General features: G+C 42.4%; 2 protein-coding genes across 2 annotated transcripts in view; one reads left to right on the plus strand and one right to left on the minus strand.

Moving 5' to 3' along the window:
* Window positions 1-26,921, minus strand: DGKE (diacylglycerol kinase epsilon). Its single transcript, XM_043583993.1, has 11 exons — window positions 26,058-26,921; window positions 16,249-16,408; window positions 14,387-14,506; window positions 12,460-12,603; window positions 12,028-12,185; window positions 11,644-11,695; window positions 10,299-10,412; window positions 9,223-9,294; window positions 6,838-6,965; window positions 6,047-6,158; window positions 1-5,431 (listed from the first exon to the last, which is right to left on the minus strand). The coding sequence occupies exons 1-11, from the start codon at window positions 26,510-26,512 to the stop codon at window positions 5,252-5,254; spliced, it is 1,695 nt and encodes a 564-aa protein (XP_043439928.1). The 5' UTR covers window positions 26,513-26,921; the 3' UTR covers window positions 1-5,251.
* Window positions 26,354-26,968, plus strand: part of CE1H17orf67 (chromosome E1 C17orf67 homolog) — a 37,228-nt gene continuing 36,613 nt past the window's right edge. The window contains exon 1 of the mRNA XM_043583997.1: window positions 26,354-26,458. The gene's annotated coding sequence lies outside the window, so the exon portion shown is untranslated. The remainder of the gene's footprint in view (window positions 26,459-26,968) is intronic.

A 26,968-nucleotide genomic window follows, 5' to 3' on the forward strand; every position in this document is an offset into this window, starting at 1 on the left:
TGGAGTGCTGCACTTTAACTTTATTAAAAAACAAGCAAAGGTTTTCCACGTATCAGTGCTTTAATTCACATTTCTCAGTAGGCATCGACCACAACACGGAGCAAACCCAACAAAAGCAATTCAGTAACACAGGGTGCTTAAGTGGTGTTCGTGGTGTGTGGCCCGGTGGGGGATGGGGGTGGGAGGGAGAAGTGCGAGGCCAGCTGGCTGAGGAGGCGGAGCCACCCCAAGTGTCCACACCGGGGGCCAGGGAGCCAGTTCAGTCAGCTCACCTGCGAGCAGTCAGGGCGAGGATCCAGGCTGCTCGAAACTTGTATAGAATAGAATTACAAATCAGAGCGCCCATTCATCCGTCAGGCTCCTTCAAGCAGCTCAAATTCGAGAGGAAAACTACCAGCAGGGCCCAGAACGAGACTGGAGAGTGAGGGCAGCACATGCTCCGATGAGCCACCGTCCTCCGACTATACCCCGCCTGCCCTTCCTGCAGGTATGTTCTCACACACGGTGAGGTCCGCACATAGGACAGATGCCCTGTAGCCTGATTAGTGTGAGGGGAACAAGGATAGCAACCTAACTTCCCAGCTCTCCTTTTCAACCTTCCACATCGGTCACCAGAAAGCACCACAAGGTGGAAATTTCGTATGGTTTATCTTGCTCAGTGCGTTCTGCTTGGACACTTTCCTTTACTGGAGGGAGTCCAAGCCCCGGCAGACACCGAGGAAATACACCTGCATTTATAGCTTCTAGGTCTCTTTCTTCAGACCTCTCTGCAGATGGCTAAGTGCAATCATTTATGTTTTGTGAGCTTCTGTTTGAGAGGGGGACATTTTTGGATTCTTTCTCCAGATCCTTGGAACGCACCTCCTTCATTCCTGCAAGCCTCAGGCACAGACTACAGTCGGGGCCGTGGGGGGGAAATGTGTATGTGTATTTACTAACTAAAATGAACTAAATACTCAGACCATTTCTATACTAACATCAGAAATGTGAGGAACAGAGGTTAAGCCAGTGCTTTACTATTGAAAAAAAAAAAAAAAAAAAAGAAAGAAAATGCCTTTAAAACTTGTGAAATAGCCAGATGGTCATATTCCAAGCAGCAAGACCTTCAAAATACTTTTTGTCAAAAAACACGAGGTTTCTGAATATGTAAAAATCAGCAGAAAATTAACCAGGTGACAGAGTCATTCACTGAGTAGTGGCTTCCAAACCCTTTTAAAAAGTATGGAATCCTTTTTTTTTCAAAAAGAGGCAGAATTTTATTTACTGAAATCTTACCTTAAGCAGCATCCAGTGGGGGGGCTGCACGGAATGAACGGAGAAAGCAGGAGCCCCTTGGGGGTCCATCCCACTGGCCCCTGAGCACCACCTGTTCTCTAAGACTCCCTAGATCATAGTTTCAAACCCGTTTCCACGTAAGAATCGGAGGCTACCAGTTTTTAGGTAATAGCGTCCAGATAAATATATCAATTTGGATAGGATAGGACATGAACAAATCGTTCACAGCATTCCTTTAGGAGAGAGATTTGTGGGGGAAGAACGCAGTTCGCGGAGTGAAGGAAAAACAATTTTAAGAATATCTGATTCAATTTTCCTGCATGCTATCCATCCAGCAAAAGCCCTGGGTGAACACATGAGGTACAGACCAGTCGCTTTAAAAATGTCAGCGCTCATCAGAAGCACTTGAGGTGCTTGTGAATAAAAGCACCAAGGGTCAGCAGGGAAAAGCCTCATGGGATTACGAAATGTCTACGTCCCATCAGAGACACTGATTCATGACGTCAGGGGCTGGCCTTCGGCATCAGAGCTCCCCAGGTGATTCGGACGGACGCTGCAGACAACTGGTAGATCACACTTTGATAAAGAGGAGAGAGGCCTTACAGGGAAGATGTGGGAAAGCTAGGGCATACTTTAAAAGCAAGTGCAAAACCACTTCTGTCTTGCTGCTGGGAACATGCCTTCATTCGGAGTGGGACAGAGTAACGACACTCTTTTCTTTTTAAGTTCCTAGATATATTTTTTTTTATAAATCGACCTACATTCCATTGTCCCAAATTAGGTAGAATTAAAAACAATTCTGAGTATAAAGTGCTGGTTCTTGCTTCAATGTTATCACCTCAAGGAAAAACCACACAAAACTATCGCCTATTCTACTGACCTATTTGGCCAAATAAGTACAAATGATGTATTCGGATCCACATGAATCTGTAAATTATCATAACCTTTACAGTTTCCTAGTTAGTGCAAATTTAAAATTCCATAATATACAGTAAATACAATTTTACTTTACAAATGCAAACTATTTTTCTTTTGACATGCTGGTAGTGTTCATTTTTACAACGCAAAAAGGACTTGACAATTTCTGAGCCACAGAATATTTTACAACTCGAAGTAGGCAAACATATTTCAAAAAGCAAATACGACACATTCTGACACACCCTAAAAAAATAAAAATAAATAATTTTGACTATAAAATTTTTATAAACAGTAGCTACATTAGGGGTTCCCAGCTAATTGCTGCAGAAAACCTAAAACCCATTTAAGGTCGTGTAACCTCACTATCAGACAACTTGTGTTTTAAAACACAAGTCAGTTTGATTTCTACGCAACATAAAAAGCACTGAGAAATTATCACCATCTACTTACGGGGTCCATAAGAGCTGCCAGGTGTTCAGTGTTTAAGCCACGAAGTTGAAGGGGTTAGGAATGTAGGAGGACAGTAAAGGGGGAGAGGAATCTGAAAACAGACATGGAGCTAGGCTTCGCTTTATGTATTTCTTCCTGAGAACACAGAATTTGTTTTCGTGTTTAGTCCAGACAATTTAAAATGGAACCGGAAAATATTATGGCAAATGATTTTTTGTAAAGTATAGAATCACTGGTCATGTCAACAACCGCGACTCTTAAATATACTTAGAATATACTTGCAACATGAGTCTTGTAAACTATCCTTTTGAAAACAAGACCCGTGCCTGTACATTTATTTGAAATGCCGGACAAATGTGCCTCAAAAGTAAACGGACTTTGCTAAAATAAGATGTGTGATGACATGGTATTCAAAAATAAGTTTCCTAAATGAATCTGAATGACTGAGACTAAGGTAACGGAAAAGCTTCATGAAGGGTCAGCAGGGAAAAGCCTCATGGGATTATGAAAATTGAAAAAAACAATTTGTTTAAATAAACAAGGGTGTTGTATATAAACCTGTTCTAGATCCGATGTAACATTATGGTTATTACCAAAGCTTTCTAGCTATTTTGATGATTTGAATTCTGGCATCCCCAACTATTTACTTTGATTCTACAATTAGCACTGTGGAATTATAGTAAGATAAATTGTAGCCTAGATTTATAAAATGGGATACCTGTAACAGTGTCGACCATGAGTTAAGGAATAAAATTCGTTATACTCAAAACATGATCGGTCCATAAAAGAAAACCTACAAAACTCTGCCACCAATAGCGACAGGTTCCCTACCATGAAAGGTGTATGAAAAGGTGAAAACAGATCCGCTTGCAAAATCTGTCAATACTAGAATTTACCATCTCCTGTTGAGATGTGGAAGAGGTTAACTGAAGCAGAATCAGAGTATTTTATATAATGCACTGACTACTGTATCACTACTAAGTTTTTCCTTTAAAACATGGCTTTGGCCTGAAGGTGAATGAAATTTAAGTTTAATGGCAATTCACGGATGGTAGATTCATAATAGATCCTTATAGGAAGCTAATGGTGTTTTGGGGGATACAGTCTCGTCTTTCAGAGATTAACGGCATGAAAGACCACCAAGCCCGCAAATGGGCCATCTGTTAGGAAAACACCAGGCTGGTGGCCCAACGGTGTGCCTCACTGGCCTGAGGGATCAGGCGGGTTCACACCAGGAGAGTGCCATCTACTGGGGAGCCATGAGACCAGCCCTTCAATCAGTTTCTGGCAATTGAGAGTCAAATAAAACAATGAAACAAAACTTTCGGTTACGTAAAGGTAGTTTGCCAGTGCTTTCATTCTCCCTCTTTTTAAAAAATATTGAGTAATGTTTCTGAAGAATGAGAATATCTGGATGATATTCCAGGAAAATTAAGTTATGGGTTTTACTTCTTTAGTCAATAGGCTACATTTCTGATTGTGACTAGCTGAATTTATGTGACGAATGTAACTTATTAAATAAAGCCATATACTGTAAACACTAAACACAAGTATACCACAATGAAGAAAATAAATAAATAAAAAAAATCTCTCTCTCATTTTAAAATAAATACGATATAAACATTTTAGCACAGGATTCTGTCTGTTTCCCCAAGGGGAATTTCTGTACTTTGGGTATAAAAGACTACTGTACTTCAAATACTACAAGACCACTGAACTTTTAGAAGTTACTAATCATTATCAAACTTCTTTTGAGCAACTAATAGGACAAATACATTTTCTGTAGTACTTTTTTTCAATTGTTGATACTGTCTTACTCAGGAGAAACTGGTTAACAGTCTAGCTTGGAAACTTTCAATCCGAAGTGCTCTGAATGTTAACTGTTACCTATTCAACTGTGTGGCTGCCTTCTGGCTCCACAGGGTCATAAATGAGATGCTGAATTTCAGCTCAACGTGGTCATTAACAGGGTTAACCAAGCAACATCTGGGGGTCTCAATCTGCTCCTAAAAGTTATATAAAAAATTTAAGTAATGTCTTCCTTTAACACTTCTCCTTTTTAGGTTTCCTGGAAACAGATCCGTATGGATCCACACAGTGCTAGGCTGAGAAGTCTTCGGGGGCCAGCCGCGGCGGAAGGCCCCGCACTAACCCTGGGGGTAGGACACCAGTCATCTCCGTTCAAAAAAGCAAGTTAACTTTTCAAATGTTAGGATGGTGTCACAACATTAAGAATTAAGATGGCAATGATTCTTCCACCTACATCTTGTCCATCAAATGTGTGTTCAAGAATAAGGAAGGAGACTGTGGACCTCAGAGCGAGTCCTGCTCTCACACATCAAGCCATGACAAACATCTCACCTGCAAGTCATTAGCCCTCTGGGACTTTGTAAAGTTAGTACTATATGACGGGACCATTTTGCTGAAAAAAGAACAGGCATCTGTAAACAACTGGCAATTTGGCTGTTTTTGGAATGCTATTTACACAGATGTATACCCATTCTACTACTGGTGAAATTAAGACCAAACAGCTGATAGAGAATTTTACTCCTGGACAAATACATATCTGCTTGTTTGGGAGAATTCTAAACTTTCATTCCTCATCCATCTACTCGGTTTCCTTTATGTCCTCTTGATCTGAAGTACTGGAGATATCATCGTCCGTCTGTTCTCCAGAGAAATACAACATCAGTGCGTGTGTCTTGTGAGTTATGGTGACAGTGCAGGGGCCCTGGGCCCACGGCTCCCCATCTACCTGCATTGGCATCATCGAGCACTTCAAAATCAACTGGTATTAGGGAACAGATAATTAGAAACAAGTAAGTCCCCAGAAGCTCAGAAAGGTCTTCCTTAGTAATATCATCCACAGTCCCTTAACTTTTCTAGGGACAATTATGAGCATTTCCTTCTTAGAAAATTAATCTGAATATATCTTTATCATCAGTCGTTTAAGGGATTCTTTTCCACTGAACACTTTGTTTCTTCCCCATCATATCGAAGCCTTTGGTGGAGGCTGAGTGACAGTGTGGGTGTAAGCCACTGTTTATTTATTTACTTTTTAGAAAAAAAATCTTAAGTTAATTTATTTATTTAGAGAGAGATAGAATGCATAGTGCACAAGCAGGGAAGGAAGAGAGAGAGAGAGAGAGAGAGAGAGAGAGAGAGAGAGAATCTGAAGCAGGCTCCCTGCATTGCCAGTGCAGAGCTTGAGGTGGGGCTCAATCCCATGAACCCTGAGCTCATGGCCTGAGCCAAAATCAAGAGTCGGATGCTTAACTGACTGAGCCCTGCGGGTGCCCCTGTGCACCACTGTTTCTGGAGAGCTATAGTGTGTATGTCTTTTGCTATGGATCAGTGGCTTAGAAATGGGACTCAATGAAATACAGAGCAATATATCACTTACCCGCACCGTATGTGCTTGTCCTATTCGAAAAGGGTTTGCCAGTTTCACCTGAATCTGAGCACAGTGGAAAGACCCATACACTCCAACGACCTCTAGCAAACCGTCATCATGCCTACAGTTGGAAAAAGGACACGTAGATTGTGTGATGCAATGATGTAAGATCAGTCACGTTAAGACAAATACTTTTTCACAGCGGTGGACAATCAACTTATTATTTAATAAGGTATTCATATTAATGACATATACAAAAATAGAAATTTGAAAAAATATTAGTCTATAAACAACAGAGTGCCTAAAAAAAATTTTTTTTAAGTATATTTCAAGAGAGAGAGAAAGCACAAGTCAGGGAGGGGCAGAGAGAGAGAGAGGGAGAGAGAAAGAACCCCAAGCAGGCTCCGCACTGTCAGTGTGGGATGCAACGCAGGTCTTGAACCCACGAACCACAAGGTCATGACCTGAGCTGAAGTCGGACGCTTAATCAACTGAGCCACTCAGGCACCCCAGATTGCTTTTTTTTTTTAATGTTTATTTTGAGAGAGAAAGAGAGAGAGAGAGAGAGAGAGAGCACGCGTGTGCATGTGAGCAGGGGAGGGGCAGAGAGCAAGTGAGAAAGAATCCCAAGCTGACAGTGCAGAGCTGGGTGTGGGGCTCGATCTCATGAACCATGACACCATAACCTGAGTTGAGATCAAGAGCTGGACGCCTAAGTGACTGAGCCACCCAGGCGCCCCAAAAACAGACTGCTTTAAAGAAAACAGTGTCATAAAAAACCCAATCATAAATGTACATACCTGGCTAGAGGGTAAGTCTCATCTCCCATCCCTTCCCACAGTCTGCAGCCACCGCCCCAGTAGCCGATGTTCAGAACTATAATACCTTCCAAATTGGGCAGTTCTACTCGCTCACCATCCAGTTCTAGCTTTAAAGAAACACAAGTAGTGAATTACTACAGGGCATACTATTTCTGCACACTTCCACCAAGGGTTCACCTCCATCCGCATACACACAGGATGTGACAGACACACGTGTAGAGAAGACTATTTCCTACCCACCCACCACCCCCCCCCCGCCCCAGGAATCAGCCTTTCCCATCTGTTCAGCGGTTATTACATTAATTATAACAACTTCATTTTTTTAAACTAAGGTAAAATGACACAGTTTTTGTTAATCTCATCTTTTTCAGGCCTTACCCAATTTGCTGTTTCAGTGGCACCCGACACCCTTTCCTGAACTACTCCCTCCCTTCACTTCTGGGAGTCAGACCCTCCTCCTCTGGGTGTTCCTCCTCGGTCACTGCTGAGTTCCACCTCCCGCCTCTAGCTATGTTCTAGGCTCCTCTCTCTTCTTGGGCCGCAGACTCCGGAGGAAAAAGCCAGTGCGATGTCGTTAACTGCCATCTCAGAGCTGACAGCTCTATCTTGCTGGTCCAGGACAGCGAACCGGGCCAGATCTGTGGATCCTACTGCCCATAAAACGGTTCCAACCAGTGGTGGCACCTGCAACTGCTGGGTGCAAGACTGGGTTAACGCAAAGCATCTTCCCTGCGGCCCCTACTGTCTACCTCCCAGGAAAGAGCACCCCCGTGGGCCTCAGGTGCCTGGGCCGGAAACCTGGGGTCATCTTTGATTTCCTCGCCTTTACCCTCTACTTCCAAGCACCTCCCCTCTCCGTCACTCCGGACAGTCCCAAATCCAGCACACCCTCACCTCTGCCCTGCGGGTGCCTACCTGGCCCGTCTCCCCTCATCTTCATTGCTCTCAGAGCAGGAAATTGAGCACTTAGGGAATGCAAATGTGTCATCCTGATTGCAGCCCTTCTGCGCTTGACTGGAGCTCAGGATGAAGTCCAAGTTGTTTCACGGGCCAGTACGGCCCCTCTGAGATTTGGCCTCTGCTCCTGCTCTGTCCCTCCTGTGAGCTATCCTCCAGCTGGAGCTCCCTCGAATACACCATGTTCTCTCTCACCTCTGGGCCTCTGCACATATGCTTCTTAGTGGAGAACAATTTCCACCTCCTTTTTCACTCAGCTATCTCTTATTTAATGTTCAGATTCCAGCTCATCACTTCTTTCAGAAAGACATGTTACAGTCACTTTCCCTAGACAGTCTCTCCAGCCCCTGGGTTATGTACTACCCTTATTTATTCTTGTAAGATTTCCTGATCATGTCACCTGTCACACTATCCTGCAGTGTGCTTTAAATGTTTTCTTTCCCTCTACACTGTAAACTCAGTGAGAGCAAGGGATTTATCACTGGATCCCCAGTACCTAGGACAGTGCCTGGCATCCTGTAGGTGGCTTCACAAATAACTTTTGTATAAATAAAGTATCACACAAAACAATAAAGCGTTAGCATGTTTGCCCATTCCGCCAAGGTTATCAAAGCCCAGGATGAAGCAAATGTAATAAAGGGCAAGGAACTTTTTTTATGGCAAATCTTGCCATTCCTCCTGTGCTGTGGCCGCAAAGCGTGTGAGCTCAGCATTAGCCTAATTGCCTGGCATACGTATCATCAGGCCCCTCACGCTCCCTGCTCACTTTTCTCTCTTCCTAAGCTCTTGCCCTTTTATTCTTTTTACTAGTTTTTACGTTTCTCTGTATTAATGTGTTTGTTGGTGCTGTTAACCATTACAGATTCTTTCTGGAAGCAAGCAAGGAATATACACAAGATACATCAGGGATACTGTAGCGACAAGCACTCATTAATATTCTGTTTTTCCTGCTCCTACATCTCGACTTTGCTTTGTATAGAAGAGAGACACATCACAATTGTCATATAAACTTTGCATTTAAACTTCCTCTGAGAGTCCATGATGAGTCGGGTACTACGTGAAGATTGCTTCACATTTGTCATCAAGTGTGAATGGAAAGCTGCTCAGTATCAGTTCAACAGACCGGAGGGAGATAAACCTGGGTTCAAATCCTGGTTATGTGTGCCTTTGGGCAAATTACTTAATTTCAAACAGTTTTTCTCTTCTGCATAATGGCAACAGAGTAGTGCCTGACTTGTAGGATTGTGGTGACAACGCAGTGGGATAATGTGTATGAAACACTTAGTAAAGCGCCTGGCCCACAATAAATATTCCATGTATGTTAGCAAAATATGTTAACAGAAAATTCAGCATTTTTCTTAAAAAAAGGTTATAATCCAGAGACCACCTAAAACTTTAAAAGCTTACCTCAACTTTTTTATTCAAATCTTTACATTCTTGTACCAAACAGTCTTTGGTTCCATAGAACAAGTAAACAGCCTAGGAGAAATGGACAGAAAATGGGATATTAAAGCAACCTAACAAGCTCGTAAGCAAGATAAGACACTGAACCAACGATCCCTGACGTGATCATCGAGCCTTGCTTGCTTACAGTGGACTAGGTTCTCCTGGGGAAAAAGGACATGTTACTTCTGAGCTGAAGTAGCCCATTTTTCAGTAGCATGTGCCTAAATGGTGCTTTCTCCCAGTTTATCCAAAAAGCTACATTTTATAAAGAAATGCTGTATCAAAATTAGAAAACTCCACCTTTTCCTAGTACTTGAGATCACTTAATGAAAGGAATAGAGACACATCTAAAGGACACTTATAATCACTTCTGAAAATAGAAAGGTTGATGGAAGCTCTGACATGTTAATTACTAATCGTACAAACGGCAACCCTTGCGGCCTTAGTAATCATATTAGTAAGAGGTAACTATTTGTAAATGTGAACTACTTGTAAAACTGAAACCAGGAGCAAAACTGCTTCGCGTTAAATTCTTACATCCTGTTGCTCAATCACCAAAAGCCATTAAAAAAAAAAACAATTCCAAAGTGAAACTTGCACCAAAGGAATCACTTGTACTAGGAGTCAGAGTGGTGAGCGTAGGTAAAAGCCGTGGCAAACGAACTGCTCCCTTTCTCCCTTCATCTGCATTTTGGAGCTTTCTGAAGCCAAAGGAATCTATGTTTTTCCCGTTCATGACTTCACCAAAAGTTTATCCTGCCTGCCTAAAATTCTTTCCAATGTTTGTTGCCATTTAAGTAAGATAGGCTATGGTGAATTTCACTTAGCTGCTGCTGGAGCAGAATGTGCTGTGGAACATTCTCCAGATTGTAAGAAGTTTGTCACAGCCACAAAATACTTCAATAACAAAACAGAGCAGGTGAACGTTTCCGTAAGTAAGTTCTATCTGAATCTACTTGGAAGAGGGCTAGATATAATTGAACTATTTTTACTGTACCTTCAGTGATAAGCAGGAAATGTTATTTTATCCAACACACCTTATTAAGAATTCTGCTAGAAAACAGAGATGGTGCCTTCTCGCGATGAGCATGAAAATTGAGAGCCATGAGAGCATCAGGTCCAACAGAAAAATAGTTGTTCATTGTGAATTCCTGTGAAAAGGGGGAAGAATGAACAACTGCAATATGCTTCAATCTAAGCCTGTTACATATGTGTAATCTGTTAAATCTCAGTCTTTATGTTCTTTATCAAAATTTAATGCTTTCTGCATTTACATTTCACTTAGAGCTGATGCTACCTATCCAGTGAAGTTTCCATAAATAAAGCTTCGGTTCAAAGGCCAATGACAATCCACATAAATTTCACTTTGCTTTTCTGAGTAATGTGCTGCACCTCAGACCTTATCATCTAGAATGGCTCTACTTTGCACCCAGGTTTCTCCTGTATGCCCATTACACCTGCTTTTCACTTTCACTCCAACCCCCAGGGTCTCAGTTTCTATCCGTGTCAAGCCAGGATGTTGGTCCTTGCTTAATTTATTTCCCAGCCCAGCATGAGTGCCTCAGTCTCCATCCCCAGCTCTGTCTTGTTCCTGAGCACTAACTAAGCCTGCATTTCCAACCCCCTTCCAATGTGCCACAGCCTCAAGGCTGGTATGCCCCCAGTCTAACTCCTTTTCCTCTTACTCAAACCTGAAACTCTTTCTCTTTGTATCCTGGTTACGGTCATTCCCACACATCCAGCTGCAACAACTAGAAATCTGGCATAACGTGTATTTTCTCTCTTGCTCTACTACCGAGCTGCCAAGGGTCGATCACTTCCACCTTTACAGTGTCTTTTGCTGTCTTCCTGCTAAAAGTCCCCGTATTTTGCCCTCGTGCAACTTTCAAGGCTATTTTCACTCCACCCCCAGAGTATCTTTTAGAAAACACAGAGCTGATCTCTGCAGTATTTGCTAACCATGATTTGCGTCCCCAGGATCGATTTCATCTGCCTGGAAAGTCTTTTGTTCCTTTCTCTGTCCATCTAAATTGCGTTACCTTTTAAGGGCCACCTCACCCATCTCTTCCCCTGAAACCTCTCCAGCCCGATCTGCCAGGGAGGCGCTACCCGCACTCACAACGTGTTTTCCCCCACAGCCCTCTATACAGGCCAACTGGGGGCTGAGCACGTGGGTTTCTCTTCTGCTCCATAACCGGCCCCCAGAGGGAATAAGCACCGTGTCTCTGTATCCCACCGCTGCACCACATGTGTACAAAGCAAAACTGCTTTCCAGAAATGGGCACTAACTTGCACTCGTGATGAATTTGAAAAATCCACTATAAAATGACGGACTAGTTAAGAGTGCTGAAATCATGTGCAACTGAGGCCCAGAAAACATACCTTGGGTTTTCTTAAGTTGTAGTATCCTTTATTTGTTACTTGAACTTTCCATCTAAAATACAGAAGTTAAAAAAAAAAAGGCAATTATTATCAAATTAACTGCCACTTAACTTTGCAGTACTGTAGATGAAGTACTTTTATTAAAATAGCATTTGAAAAAATAAGCACACCTAAGTGACTACACAAATTTTGAGATGAGTGCTCTACCTAATGTGACTTCAGTCCTCAAATATAACAAATAAAACCCCAGCATCATGGATGAGTACAATTAACACAGTCTTTTACATTTAAGTTACATTTTGTAACTACTTCAAGTCTTCATTTTTAGACCAACAATATTACCGAAGCTCCAGAAATCTACCTTTTGGAGGAAGTAAAACTCACCTATCTAGTTTAATTCCATCTGCTTCCATCACATTTCTTAAGACCTGAGCGACGGGGATCTCTCCCGCGTACCCTGTGCCCCAGCCCAAGGTATTGGACAGATCGTTGCCTGTTCCCAGAGGCAGGACTGCGACTTGCGGAATGTACTTTTCTTGTCCCTAGAAAACGGAAGACGTGTGTTGGGAGTTTTCTCTTCAGATGATATGTGGGATAATGTTACTTGGTAAAACTTATAGACCAAAGCAAGAGAGACACAAATATAACAGCTGTATGTTGTTTTGCTGAAGGTTATAGGAACTGCTTAATCATAACGTTCAAAATTGGCAATGTCTTCTAATATTTATCTGCGTAATAAAAAATGTAACCGTAATACTGTATCCGTTATCTCGGAACTGCTTCTGCGAAGGGCACGCAGGTCTTAAAGGTTGATACCTTAATCTTCATTTCGTCGACTGCGTCCAGGACCCAGCCCACCGTGCCGTCCCCTCCACAAACAAGCACGCGGGCCGAGTGACAGGGAAGGAGAGTGCAAAGCTGCAGGGCTTTCACAGGGGGGGTTTTAGTTACATCAAAAACCTAGAAGTGAAAGAAAAAGAAAACTTATTTGTATCCAACACTATCCTCCATCTGTGAGGATGACGTCCCCCCAGATAAGTATGGATGCGGTTAGAGAACAACGCGGGCTACGAAGTGCCTAGCGATGCGCCAGACTGCTGATACTGCGGCTCGTCCGGACGCTGGCCCTACTCACAAGCAAGCCTCGTTCTACTGACCAGGAAGTTGAGGCGCAGGGAGGTTAAATAACTTGCCTGTGAGTCCCCCAATACTTAAGTGTTGACATACACCTTCAGTCCTATAGTCTATCCATTACACGACACTGCCTCCTTCCTGTTCACGTGAAACCAGAATGTGCTAAGTTCACCCTTAGCACATTACTTCATATTTTATAGTGGATTTTTCAAATCCATCACTAGTGCAAGTTAGTGCACACTTCTGGAAAGTAATTTTGCAACATACATACAATGATGTAAAGATGCAAGGACCCTTGATACCTCTAATTCTGTAAATGATCTAGGAAAACATTTCAAAAAATGAAAACGCCTGTTTATAAAGGTATTCAGTGTGGCATTATTTATGGTTGTATAATTATGAGACAAACTCAATCTCCAACAGCAGGAGCCTGGATAAACAGGATATACCCATTCAATTAGTTATCTTCATCATTTCAGGTGTAATTATGAAGACTACATCACACCAGGGACAAATACTCTTTAAGTACTGAAAACAACACAAATTTTAAATCTAGAGTATTGTTACTGTGATGTTAATACGCAGACGCACAGACAATTCATGCAAAGAACACGGACAAATGAAAACAACCGATGTATTCGTGTGGGGAAACTGCAGGTGATTTTCTTTCCTCTTTTATTACTTTTATATTTCCTTAAGTATCTATTGTTGAAAGGGAAAAATACAAACGGGAAGGAAAAAAATTATTGCGTTTCTGATTGTCGCAGGAGTTGTTTATAAATGTTTTTCAAAGTAGAAGCAGCCAGCACGTAAACTCAATGCTGCCATCCTTTTATTCTTCTTGTTTAAACTGAGGCACAATTAATATATATGGAAATGTGCTTTTAAAGTGCACAATTAAATGGCTTTTAGTCAGTTTACGGAGCTGTGCAACCACCACAATCCAGTCTAGAGCGTTTTCACTGCTCCGAGAGGGTCCCTCAGTGTCTGGGTGCACTCACTCCCATTCTGCAGCCCTGGCCTCACTCCTCTGTTTCTGTACATCTGCCTGTTGTGGACAGGTCACATAAAAGGGACATACCCCGAGGTCCTTGCACCTGGCTTCTTTTACTTAGCATGGTTCTGAGGTTTGTTCATGGTTGCACGTATGCGTCGTACCTCGTCCCTTCCTATCACTGCGTGATACTCCCTTGTGTGGGTACACATTTGGGTCTATCAACTTACTGGCGAATGGACAGTTAGGTTGTTTCCACCTTTTGGCTATTATGAATATCGCTGCTATGAACATTTGCATAAAAGTCTCTGCGGGACATATGCTTTCACTTCCCTTGGGCAGACTGCTAGAAATGGGATTGGTAGGTGGTAGGGTAAATTTATATTTAACTTTTTAAGAAATTGCTTCACTTTTCTAAAGTGGCTGCACCATTTTATGTCCCCACCATGAGAGTACCTCTTTCTCTATATATTTGGATGGCTTGATACTTTTATAATTCTTTCCTAAAATCAAGTGATGACTGGTTTGAAGCATTAACCACCATTACAACTTAGGGAAAATGAAAAGCTAAGCATGAGAAGATTAATACAGAAGGAAAGTTTTCTCTTTAGTTACCTGGACTGGGTTTAGGAGGATCCTAAATTCTCCCAGCAGCCCTTCTCCCATGTTAGTTCCACTACGAGAGTTGGCCAGGATTATTAATGGGGTCCACTGCTTTCCAAGCTTAGAGGCTAGCTAAAAAAATTAATGCGAGTGAAAAGGGTTTAATATCTCAAAGATGGTGAGCAATAAATTTTTCTTTTTTAAAAAAATGTTTACTATTGTCGAGAGAGAGAGACGAGCGCGAGCAGGGAAGGGGCAGAGAGAGAAGGAGACACAGAATCTGAAGCTGACACAGCACAGAGCCGGACGCAAGGCCCAAACTCAGGAACTGTGTGTGAGATCATGACCTGAGCCGAAGTCAGATGCTCAACCAACTGAGCCACCCAGGCGCTCCAGCAATAAATTTTTCATTTCTTGGTAGCAATAGTGCTGTAAATACGCTGGGAAAAAAACAACTATCACACTAAAATGAATACATAAGTCAAAGAATTCTAAGAATGGAAAGGGAACTTATAGATGAATAATTTAACTCGCGCTTCATGTATTGTTAGAAAGTTTTGACTTAAATTGAGTTAAAAATCTGTGTTTCAATAACTTTCATTCATCATTCTAATTTTGCTTCCTAAGGCAACCAGAAATAATGTTATTTGTTCTTCCATATAACTGTTGTGCTCAAACACCAGAAGCATTGTATCCTTCTTCAGTTTCGTCTCCTGGGCAATCCATTTTACATCCTTTCAACTGTTCACAGCATGGACACAGGTTTTCTCTGCTCTCTTACCTTGACTGTCCTTCTCTGGATATATTCTAATGTATTTTAGTTTGTAAGGCTTTTTTTTTTTTAATTTAAAAAACATTTTAAATGGTATACTCAATTAGATTCAAGAATCCAGATTTATAGAAAGCCCAAAGTCAAATGAAATTCGTATTTCTCTAACCTAACCCTTTCTCTCCTCTCCCTTCTCCTTGTGGATGTGAACAACGATGATGTTCTACAGTTTTACTTAGTGATTCTCACCCCTTATGATCTTAGATTGAAATCAGACACATTAAGGCACTGTATGTACGTTTAAAAAATATGTACCATAACATTAAACATAATATTTAAAAATTTTTAAATGCCTTTTTCTTTGGCAGGACTACTGTCAAAGATGACATTTAAGATATAAAACCCTAAAATAAAATAAAATAAAATAAAATCCTAACTTGGAAAAGACACAAAACTGAATTTCGAGATAGAATAGTTCAACCATTTTGGCATATTCAAGTAGGAAATAAATGCAAATTTTTACAGTTATCCCTTAAGAACCACATAAAGACTGAAAGATACATTTAGATCAGTTTCTACACACATACATGCTGCGAAGTGTTGACAGCTTTAAAGTTCAAATTATTTGTTGGAGCATCTAATGCTCCAAATAACATAAAGTTCCGAACAGAAAAATTCTGTTAGAACAATGTGTGAGCAAAATCCCTGTTTTCTTTTCACTGATAATGATAAAGAATTTCCAATCTGGCTGTTTATCAGAATTGTCTGAGGACCTTAAAGAAAAATACAGATTCCTGGGACCTACCCTCGGCCTCCTAATCAAACCTGGTGATGGAGGTGGAGTCAGGAATCTGCATTTTTAAAAAGCTCCCCAAGTGATGCAGGTGCAGGCGGGGATTTAGAAACCAGTAATATAACATTTCCAATTTCCCTTTAGATGTGAAAGGACTCAAGGGCCGAACTTGGTGGCACAGCTCTAAACACTGGGCAGGGCTCTGCAGCCCACGGTAACGATTCTTCCCTCAAGGCCACCATTAAGTGTCACACAGGGACTCGGGCAGCTTTGTGAAAATCAATTACATGAGGAAAAATGAACTCGGCTTACCACCGCATAATCTGTTTTTTTGTCTTTACGCATCTGATTAATAGAGGTCAAGTAACTTGGTGGAATGATGAGATTTTTGAATTCTCCAAAATCACACTTTTCGTTCTTTAAACTATTTTTCATGCACTCATCATGTACCGTTTTCTGACACCAAATGCACCTGAGGGAAGGAAGAAACAAAGACAATAATTAATCTTAAACCATAATTTCACTGATGTGCAAACTGATCTTTTAGTAATCTCACCACTATTGGGCATAAAATCTAGCAAAGAAAAGATTTATAACTATCTGCACAGTGAAAATGAGCAATAAAGTTTGAAAATACTTGGCAGTTTAATAGCGTTTTTTAGAACTTAAAAAAAAAAAAATGTTACTTTGAAAGAGAGCTCACTTGCACACATGGGAGCAGGGGAGGGGCAGAGAAACAGGGAAGGAGAGAATCCCAAGCAGGCTCCATGCTCAGCGCAGGGCTGGACGCAGGGTTCGATCTCCTGACCCTGGGATCATGACCTGAGTTGCAATCAAGAGTTGGATACTCAACTGACTCAGCCACTCAGGAGCCTCTATAACTTTATTTTTATTTTTTAGAAAGTGAGAGAGAGTGGGGATGGGGAGAGGGAGGGAGAGAGAGAGAGAACGAGCAGGGGAGGGGTGAGGAAGAGGGAGAGAGAGAATCTTAAGCAGGCTCCATGCTCAGTGAAGCACCTGATGCAGAGCTCCATCTCATGGTCCCGGGATTTCAACCTTGAGCTGAAATCAAGGGTCAGACACTCAGGTGCCCCTAACTGTGATTTTTAAAGTGTGGTCTAGGGACACCCGGGTGGGTCAGTCAGCTGAGCATCCGACTTCGGCTCAGGTCATGATCTCGCCGTTTGTGAGTTCCAGCCCCACATGGGGCTCTCTGCTACGAGTGTAGAGCCAGCTTCAGATCCTCTGTCCCTCTCTCTCTGTGATCGCGCTTTCAAAAATAAATAAAAAACGTTAAAAGAAAAATAAAGTGTGGTCTGGAGCCCCTCAAGATCCTTACAGGGCGACTCTGAGATTAAAATCATTTTAATATTAATACCAAGATGTTATTTCATCTTCCTTCTCTCAAGTGTGTACAGACCCAGTGCAGCAGCCGACAGGAGGATCTAGGTGGCCTCTAAACCAAAGAAATGTACCAAAAAGGTAGAATAACGTCACTCTTCTCACTAAATTTTCATAAAAATATTTTGTCACTTTAAAAATGAGTATTTAAGCAATTTCCCAGTTTTAATTTATAACATGGTAAATGCCAGTAGACATATCCACATAAACAAGAGTGGGTCTAGAACAATGGTTCTGTATCTTAATTATTTGTGCTTTGGTTGAAATAACGTTTGTGAGGCCTAAAGTCCTTGCTGCTTAATTAAATGCCCCACTGGCCTGGGTCTCTGTGTTCCTCGGGGTCCAGTCTGTCCAGTTTGAAAATCTCGTAATTTATGACCATCTGAAAATATTTCAGTAGATATAGCCAAACAGTGCATTTCTTGTTGGCAGTTAATACAAAACCAATCTCTATGTTTGTACTTGAAATATAGACAGAAGATATGTGCATTCAGATTTGCCTCTCTGGATATGAGCGTGAAACAAACAGAGAATAGTGCTGGTGAAGGTCCCAGGTTTCTATTATTAATCTGCTAAGACTTTAATCCAGTCACAGATAAGGCAGGCAGAGCTGAGTGTACAGACAAAAGCAGGCCGGCAGAAAATAAATGAATTAAAAAAAAGAGACAGAATAAAAGTCTTTTGCCCAAGGTCAACCCTTTTGGATTTCTATTTTAAGGTTGTTTTTTCCGGTGGATGTTCAGATTTCTCAACTGATTACTGCTATTTACTCAGGAGTCTTATTTACCCCTGAAAGAAGTGTTACCTGCATGATCCGTTAGATAGAAAACTGTAAAGTAACTTGCATATGTTTAGTGAATAGTTCCTTTCAGACTAAGCTTGAGACCACACCATTAACTTTACAACAAGGGACTGTAATTGAGAATAATCTGAAAGGGTGCCCCTGAATTATTTCACACTGGTTTCCTCTGGGAAGAAAAGTAGGATGAGAGGGCTGAGAAGAATATCTGCTTTTTATCCCATGTCCTTCTGTATTGCTGTACTGCTTGAGTCTCTAAAAACCAGAATACATTCGTCAACTACCTATATACATTTTTAAAAATACATTTTCAATAAGATAATATCAGCATATGCTTGAGAATTTAGAAAATACAAAGAGACATTAAATAAAAATCATCCAAAGACAATAAATCTTAACTTTTTGCTGCACTTTTCAGGGTTGTTTTTTTTTTTTAACATTTATTTACTTTTGAGAGACAGAGAGAGATAGAGCATAAGCAGGGGAGGATCAGAGAGAGAGGGAGACAGAGAATCGGAAACAGGCTCCAGGCTCCGAGCTGTTGGCACAGAGCCCGACGCGGGGCTCGAACTCACGGACCATGAGATCATGATCTGAGCCGAAGTCGGATGCTCAACCAACTGAGCAACCCGGGCACCCCTGTATTTCTCAGTTTTACTGTGCATAGATGTGTTTCTCGTTATGATATATGTACATCTGGACAGTACTTTTCTTTCCATGTTATCATGAACGTTGTCCTATGCCATTAAACATTTAAAAAAATATAGTTTGTAAAGAATATATAGTACCATACCATATGGATATATAATTTAACATTAAAAAAATAAGACATTTATTATTTTTTAATTTTTAAAGTTTTACTTTTTTATTTTGAGAGAGAGAGACAGGGAGAGAGAGAGGAAAAGTGGGAGCAGGGGAGGGGCAGAGAGACAGGGGGAGAGAGAGAGAATTCCAAGCAGGCTCCGCACTGTCAGTGTGGAGCCCGATGGGGCTCGATCCCATGAACTGGGAGATCATGACCTGAGATGAAATCAAGAGTCAGACGCTTAACTGACTGAGCCAGCCAAGTGCCCCTAAAAATAAGACATTTAGATAGCTTATTTTTCTAAGTATAAACAACATGAAGAACAACCATAAACATAAATGAGATTATTTCCCTTGAATTCTAAAAGCCAAGTTACTGACTCAAAGGGCATGCATTTTCCTAAGACTGTTTTCTTTTTAATATTTTTTTTGAGTACAGTTGACACATAACACGGACATTAGTTTCACAGTAACCAGTATGTGGTCCATCTGTCCAGTGTGTTTGTTACCAGTTCATCGAGACGTCTATCATATCTAACACTTGCTAATCCTGCACGTTAGCATTTTAAATTTTTTCCTTGATAGAAAACACATTTTTTTGTTGTTTTAATTTGAAGGCTTTTGATCACTAGGTGACGCTGAATATTTTTTGTCTTCTTCTGTGAATGGATTCATGTCCTATAGTCGCCTTTTACTAGGTTTTAATAATCGCATGCACTTTTGATTTATGTAGGGTATTAACCTCTTTCCTGTCATATTTATTGCAAACTTCTTTCGGTTTCTTTTAAATTTACTTTTTAATGTACTTAAGTTTATTTTTTGATAGCTCCCTATTTCCCTTTGGGGTTTACTTAAATGCTTTTAAGCTCTGAAGTCCTTCACTATTTGCAAATTCCCACCCATTCAGTTTTCACACCCATGTCTTTAATTTAGTGCTCCTTCTGGGGCTACAGGCTCCACTGAAAATCTCCTGAAAGGGTCAGGGTTTCTTGGAATCTTATCCATCTGTGAACTAAGAGCCCTTGCTTTAACCCATTTGGAGTTTATTGTGGCAGATAGTGTGGTTTGAAGACCTCACTCCCCCCCCCCCCCCCCCCCCCCCCCCCCCCCCCCCCCCCCCCCCCCCCCCCCAGAGAATACCTGTCCTAGCACCATTCGTAAAACAATCTTTTCTATCCCCACTGACTTGGGACACCTTTATCATTTACTGCATTCTCATACATTTCAGAAAAGATTCTTTTAGCTAAAATGATGGCTATTATCAGCCTTTGTTCTTTAAAGGTAGAGCCAAAATGCTTACTAGTTATTCAACATTATACTTGTCCTTACAAATACTATATTCAAAATTGAGAATTGTCTCTATGTGTTTTGTAATTAGTGTTTAACCTGATCTAGATTTCAAACCTGATGGGAAAACAAGACATTACTAATATAATGTCTTGATATTTTAGTTCCAGCGATCATGTCACTGACTCATTGCTTATGTTTTTGACATTTTAGACCTACACAGAAGTCAAAAGAATAGCAAAGTGAATACCCTTAAATCAACCCTTCACTCTGATTCTTAATATTTTTTCCCACATTTGCTTTATCTCTTTGTGTAAACTCACATATAGCTAAATCGTTTGAAAGTATTACAGACATTATGAGATTTTATCTTTCAATATTTCAACAAGGATTTCCAAAAAACAAGGATAGTCTCCTTGCTTTTTAAAATGTTTTGTGTTAGAATTTTTTTTTTTACAGTAAACAGATAAACGGTAAACCACCTACATTCCAGCATTAATATCTTCCTATAGTTGCTTTGTTACATTTCTATCCATCCATCAATCCACCTAATTTTTGGTGTATTTCAAGTAGAATGCAGATATCAGGATACTTCCTAAATAGTTCAGCAAGCAAGCCTATCTTTATCTAGAGTTCATCATTTATTTATGGGATTTTTCTTTTGATGTAAAATTTACAATTAAATATACAAATCTGTACATTTGCTGAATTTTGACAAATGAACATTTTCCTATAACTAAAACCTTTATCAAGACAGAACATCACCCTATGTGCCATTTTTATGCAGGTGTATGATAGCTTTATTTAAAAAATTTTTTTAATGTATATTTATTTTGAGGGAGAGGGAGAGAGAGAATGAGTGGGAAAGGGGCAGAGGGAGGGAGGGAGAGAGAATCCCTAGCTGGCTCTGCATTGACAGCAGAGCCTGATGTGGGGGTCGAACCCTCAAACTGTGAGATGATGACCTGAGCTGAAATCAAGAATCGGACGCTTAACTGACTGAGCCACCCAGGTGCCCCTGACTGCTTTATTTTTTAAAGAAGAAGCTTCACAGGGGGAAAAAAAAACTACAGGCAACACTTCTTAGAATTTTTTGTTGTTACCTGTTCACGATAGCTCTCTTCTTTAGTATGCTAGAGGAGGTGGCAGAACTATACACGAGGTTGAGATGTTCATTTATTTATTTATTTTTTAAGTTTTTAAATGTTTGTTTATTTTTGAGAGAGAGAGCACGCGAGTGAGCTGGGGAGGGGCAGACAAAGAGAGGGAGACCCAGAATCCGACGCAAGCTCCAGGCTCCGAGCTGTCAGCACAGAGCCTGACACGGGGCTCAAACCCATGGACCGTGAGATCATGACCTGAGCTGAAGTTGACCGTTCAACCAACAGAGCCGCCCAGGTGCCTCGGGGTGTTCATTTATGATATTCACACCATAACGGGGGTTGGCCAACTATAAATACGTCTGCCACCTGATGTTGTGAATAAAGTTTTATTGTAGTACAGCTACACCCAGTCATTTATGTGTTGTCTAGGGCTGGTTTTGTACCATGACAGACAGTGAGTTAAGTAGTTATGACAGACCATATGGTCTGCAAAGCCTAAAATACTTAGTTATGGCTTTTCATAGAAAGGTTGTCCACCTCTACTCTAGAAAATGATCTGGGAGGGGCGCCTGGGCGGCTCAGTCGGTTGAGCGTCCGATTTCGGCTCAGGTCACGATCTCTCAGTCCGCGAGTTCGAGCCCTGCGTCGGGCTCTGGGCTGATGGCTCAGAGCCTGGAGACTGCTTCCGATTCTGTGTCTCCCTCTCTCTCTGCCCCTCCCCTGTTCATGCTCTGTCTCAAAAATAAATAAAAACGTTAAAAAAAAAATTAAAAAAAAAAGAAAATGATCTGAGATCTTTCGTCATTTCAGATAATTAAAGAAATGAATAAATACATACCGACAGAACACAGAAACATACAGTTTAAGATCAAAGTCAAGACTAAAGTGGCCAATGTAATCACCTGCTAAAAGTCAGAAGCTTTGTTTCATTAATCAGTGTGTGTAAGGGGCATAGGATGTAAGGAAGAAAAGCTTTGGAAGCTTTTCTTACATAGGATGTAACGAAGAAAGCTTTGTTTCATTAATCAGTGTGTGTAAGAAGATAGGATGTAAGGAAGAAAAGGCCTTATAAATAAAAAGCACCTTAAGGGGGCGCCTGGGTGGCTCAGTCGGTTGGGCGTCCGACTTCGGCTCAGGTCATGATCTCGCGGTCTGTGAATTCGAGCCCCGTGCCGGGCTCTGCGCTGACAGCTCGGAGCCTGGAGCCTGCTTCAGATTCTGTGTCTCCCTCTCTCTCTACCCCTCCCCCGCTCATGCTCTGTCGCTCTGTCTCTCTCTCTCTCTCTCTCTCTCTCTCTCTCTGTCAAAAATAAAGAAACATAAAAAAATAAAAAAAAACACCTTAGGTTTTCTTAACAAGAGATGGATTACTATAAGGAACAAAGGTTTATTTAACAAATATAATGAATACTTATAACACAATTCCCTATTTTAGTCAGGTGACAGTTAAGAAAAAAAGGAAGGATAGGGAAGGAGTGATACGATACTAGGTGCAGAGACACATTATAGTGGTTGGGGAAATATACACGAAGAGAAAAAAACCTACAGGGAAAGTAGAATCTGGCACAGCGCCTGAAACAAAATACATAGATGTTCACCGTGTGAAAACTGAATCAAGACTGAATGAGTATAAATTAAAGGGCCTCTGTCACTTATTCGGCAGAGCTGAACTGGCCCGCAAGCTTCAAAATCAGTTATTACCTGGGTCTTTATAGTTCCCTTAAGACTCATACTTCTGTAGTGATACAGACATGGTAGAAGCCCTTGCCAGGGCTGGGTAAAATCCAGAGGGACGGTCTGGCTTGTGTTTAAAGTTCTAATAGATAGTTTATTTTCTTGAAATATCTCATTCCTATGGAATGTAACCTGCATAATGCTATTGCTAAAATACAGGAGAACACTGCAGAACACGCACAACTTCAGGGCGCCATGCTCTTTTCTCCTGGGAGTAACAAGCACTTCCTAAATTACACAGAAACAATCCCCACCCATGGCGAGGGGCTCTAGCAAGCTGAGGACAGACTGTTGAGTATCTGGTAAGAACTCGTGAGAAAAAGATGTATCATCACATTCACTGTGTACAAAGGGGAGGACACAACATTAAGGACAGAGGCTGACGTTGTAAAAGGTACATACAACTTTAGAATTACCTGCAGGGCCTGCCAGAGCAAAGACTGCTCGTCTCCAGCCCAAGTTTCTGATTCAGGGGGTCGGAGGTGGGAGTAGGGTCATGAAGAAAATAGAAGATGCTTAACTGAATTTCAACTTCAGATAAACAACGAATGATTTGGGGGGGATATAAGCTGGCGGCAATATTGCAAATGTTTTTGTCTTGTTTGCTAAATCTGGCAACACTAGAATTTGCATTTCTAACAAGTTTCCAAATGATGCTAATACTGCTGGTTTGGGGAACCTACTTTGAGAACCACTGAGATATCGGATATTACGTCATCATCAAAAAGGAAAACTCTGGGGGCGCCTGGGTGGCGCAGTCGGTTAAGCGTCCGACTTCAGCCAGGTCACGATCTCACGGTCCGGGAGTTCGAGCCCCGCGTCGGGCTCTGGGCTGATGGCTCAGAGCCTGGAGCCTGTTTCTGATTCTGTGTCTCCCTCTCTCTCTGCCCCTCCCCCGTTCATGCTCTGTCTCTCTCTGTCCCAAAAATAAATAAACGTTGAAAAAAAAAAAGGAAAACTCTGGGCCTGGGGATGAGTAGATCAGGCAAGGGTTCCTGGAGGAAAGGACAAAAGACAAGTCTCTAAGGATGCCTAAAAGCTAGCCAGGGGAGGAAAGCCTTGAGAAAGAGAAGGGAAATATGAAAAAGCCAGTGTTGCTGGTGCTTAAAGTTTAACGCAGGTGGTGGCAGGTAAAAACTGGAAGGGCAGGCAGGGTCCAGAGAGCACGTCAGCCCCTGGGCACCATGTTAAGCACCTGAAGGTTATACTGAAAGACCATCAGGGTAAGTGACCAGGAGCAACTGAAGGGGTAGGGGTTTAATTAAGCAGAGGAGGGACTGGGTCAGATATGCTTTTTTTTTTTTTTTTTTTTTTGGTGCAAATGCAATTTTTAAAAAAGTGCTTATTTATTTTTGAAAGAGAGAGCGAGAGAGAGTGGCAGAGAGGTAGGTAGAGGCTCCGGAGCAGGCTCTGCACTGACAGCAGAGAGCCCAATGAGGGGCTCAAACTCACCAACTGTGAGATTGTGACCTGAGTTGAAGTCTGACACTTAACCAACTGAGCCACCCAGGCGCCCCACTTTTTTTTTTATGTTTATTTTGAGAGAGAGAGAGAGAGGGAGAGAGAAAATGAGTGGGGGAGAGGCAGAGAGTGAGGGAGAGAGAGGGAAAGAGAGAATGCCAAGCAGGCTTCCACCCTTAGCGCAGAGCCAGATGTGGGGCCTGATCCCATGACCGTGAGATCATGACCTGAGCTGAAATCAAGAGCTAGACGCTTAACTGAGTCACCCAATCACCCCCAGATACTCATTTCTAAGAAAAATCATTTGGGTGGAAGAACAGAGCACTATTATTCATTAAGGAGTATCTGAAGTGCAGTTCAGATATTTATGGAGGCCATTTTTATCTAATTCTACACAGACACCAAGAAGGGAAGGAAATAATATGCCAGTCATGTCTTCTTTCCAACTAATCCCAGCTTTTGAAGACGAAAGCTTAACTACAGAGAGAGGTATTAAATTTATTTAAAGACGCTGGTAACCTAGCTCTCATTGATGCCAAAAGTACATCTAAATTCGGAAGACAAATAAAAAAAAAAGATTTTGAAGTAAAAGAAAAAAATAAAGATGGAAATAAATAAAAAAGTAACTTTCTATCTAGTGTCAGCTTTCTCTTTTAGGTCTTAAACATGTTTAGGGCCCTTTCTACTTGTCAGAAATAAAACTCAGGACAATGGAGATGTCCAGACTTAAGGCTGAGACAAGGCTAAGTGTTAGTATTCCTAACACTATTCCTAACACTGACTAAAATTCGCTCAACTGCAAAATGAGTTAAAGCAGATGATCTGCGGGAGCAGCATCTCCTTTTATTATGAATCTATAATACCAGCAAAGAGCATCTTCACCTATTTTCAGAGAATATTTAAGAATGTTCATGTGTTGTCTAATGTGTGTCTATTTAGAAGCCATCAAAATATTCTTGGCTTAATCCAAGACTGTCTAAGATGCTACCAGTCCTAAGAAGGCCATGTGGCAAAAGGAGAATCCTTTAAGTTTTGTCTTTCATCACAGCACCAATATCTACATTTGAAAAAGATAATTAAAGCGCTGCCATGGAATGATGCTTGTTTTCGCTGTCCATTCATAAAAGGATGCTGAGGAGAATCAGTTTTGTGAGTCTAAGGAAAAGTCAATTTGTCCACACTCCGTTTTTTCTCACTTAAAATGGAAATAATCAATAGTAACAAAAGCGAAAACGTAACATGGTGGCTATGAAGTATGCAGTACTTAGAGGCCTCTGGATCAAAGTTCAGTGCCAAGTTTTGTTACCCAAAAGGGCAGGCTGGCTGAGGAGCGGAGGCTAGATGTATCATCTAGGCAAATGATACTGCAAAGCTGCCCTGCTTGTCCAATACCCGGGATGTTTATTAGCTTGGTTCCTTGAAGTGGGCAGTTGAGGCCATTTGCAGAGATCAAGGTAGGTCTCTAGCGCACTCTGCGAGATCCCGACTCCTACCCCGCATCCTGGGACAACGTGTACCCACAAAGGCCGTACCTGTAATCGCAGAGCTTGGGTTGGCTGCCGCACTGCTGCTTGCAAACCACGCAGCAACTGCACAGGGGCACGTTGCCCCGGATCCAGTGGTGGGGCATGGCGTCCAGGGCCCTGCCGTCACTCTTAAGCATGATCTCCTTGCACGGGAAGCGCTTGTCGGCCTTCTTGAGGCAGCCCTCGTCCACGCGCAGCCCGCAGCAGTCGCAGAAGGCGCCCAGCAGAATGTGCTGCGTGCACACGCAGCAGTAGGTGGGCTGGCTGAACAGGTCCGTGTCGCGCCACCCGTGCTTGCTCTTGCGGAAGATGTCCCGGCGGTGCAGCTGGCGGCGGGACCGCTGGAGGCTGCACCAGAAGGTGATGAACACGGGCAGCAGCACCGAGCACAGCGTCCACAGGATCAGGTGCCCGTCGGCAAACAGGCCCTCGTAGGGCGCCGGCCGCTTCTCCCCTTCCATCTTGTCTAAGGCCGATTTCTAACTGGGAGACAAACAGGCGGGGTCCGCCCGGGGCTCGCGGTCCCCACTAGCCCGCCCTCCGCCTTTCAGGGGACACCGAGGGCGCCTTCTGCCCGGGTGGTCCCACGGTCTCCAAGGGGGAGCACGCACCGCTTCTTCCCCGCCGCGACCCGGGGGCCTCCCGCCGAGCCGCGCCGAGGGGGCGGCGCCCAGCGCCGTCACGCTCCTCCCCGCGCCGGGCACGGGGTCGACCACAGGAAAAACGGATAGGCTGCCCTCCGCGGGGACGCGGCCGCGGAGCTGGGTGCCCGGGTCTCTGGGCGCGGTGGCGCACGTGGGTCGCGCGGCGCCGCCAGCGTTCGTGACCGTTAGTTCGCGGCCCGCACTCCCCTCCCGGGCGCAGCCGCTCCGCCCGAGAGCGGCCTCCCGCCGGCCCCTCCCGAGGCCTCGCGACCG

Source organism: Prionailurus bengalensis, chromosome E1, assembly GCF_016509475.1.
Source record: "Prionailurus bengalensis isolate Pbe53 chromosome E1, Fcat_Pben_1.1_paternal_pri, whole genome shotgun sequence".
Classification (NCBI taxonomy): domain Eukaryota; kingdom Metazoa; phylum Chordata; class Mammalia; order Carnivora; family Felidae; genus Prionailurus; species Prionailurus bengalensis.

What these genes read in the sequence shown, in the direction of transcription:
- DGKE (XM_043583993.1), bottom strand. Translation starts at nt 26,512, where the DNA reads ATGGAAGGGGAGAAGCGGCCGGCGCCCTACGAGGGCCTGTTTGCCGAC. An exon ending in GATGGAATTAAACTAGATAG is followed by an intron (nt 11,696 to 12,027) that starts GTGAGTTTTACT and finishes TCTGTATTTTAG; the next exon opens with ATGGAAAGTTCAAGTAACAA. An exon ending in GAGACTTACCCTCTAGCCAG is followed by an intron (nt 6,159 to 6,837) that starts GTATGTACATTT and finishes TTCCAACTGTAG; the next exon opens with GCATGATGACGGTTTGCTAG.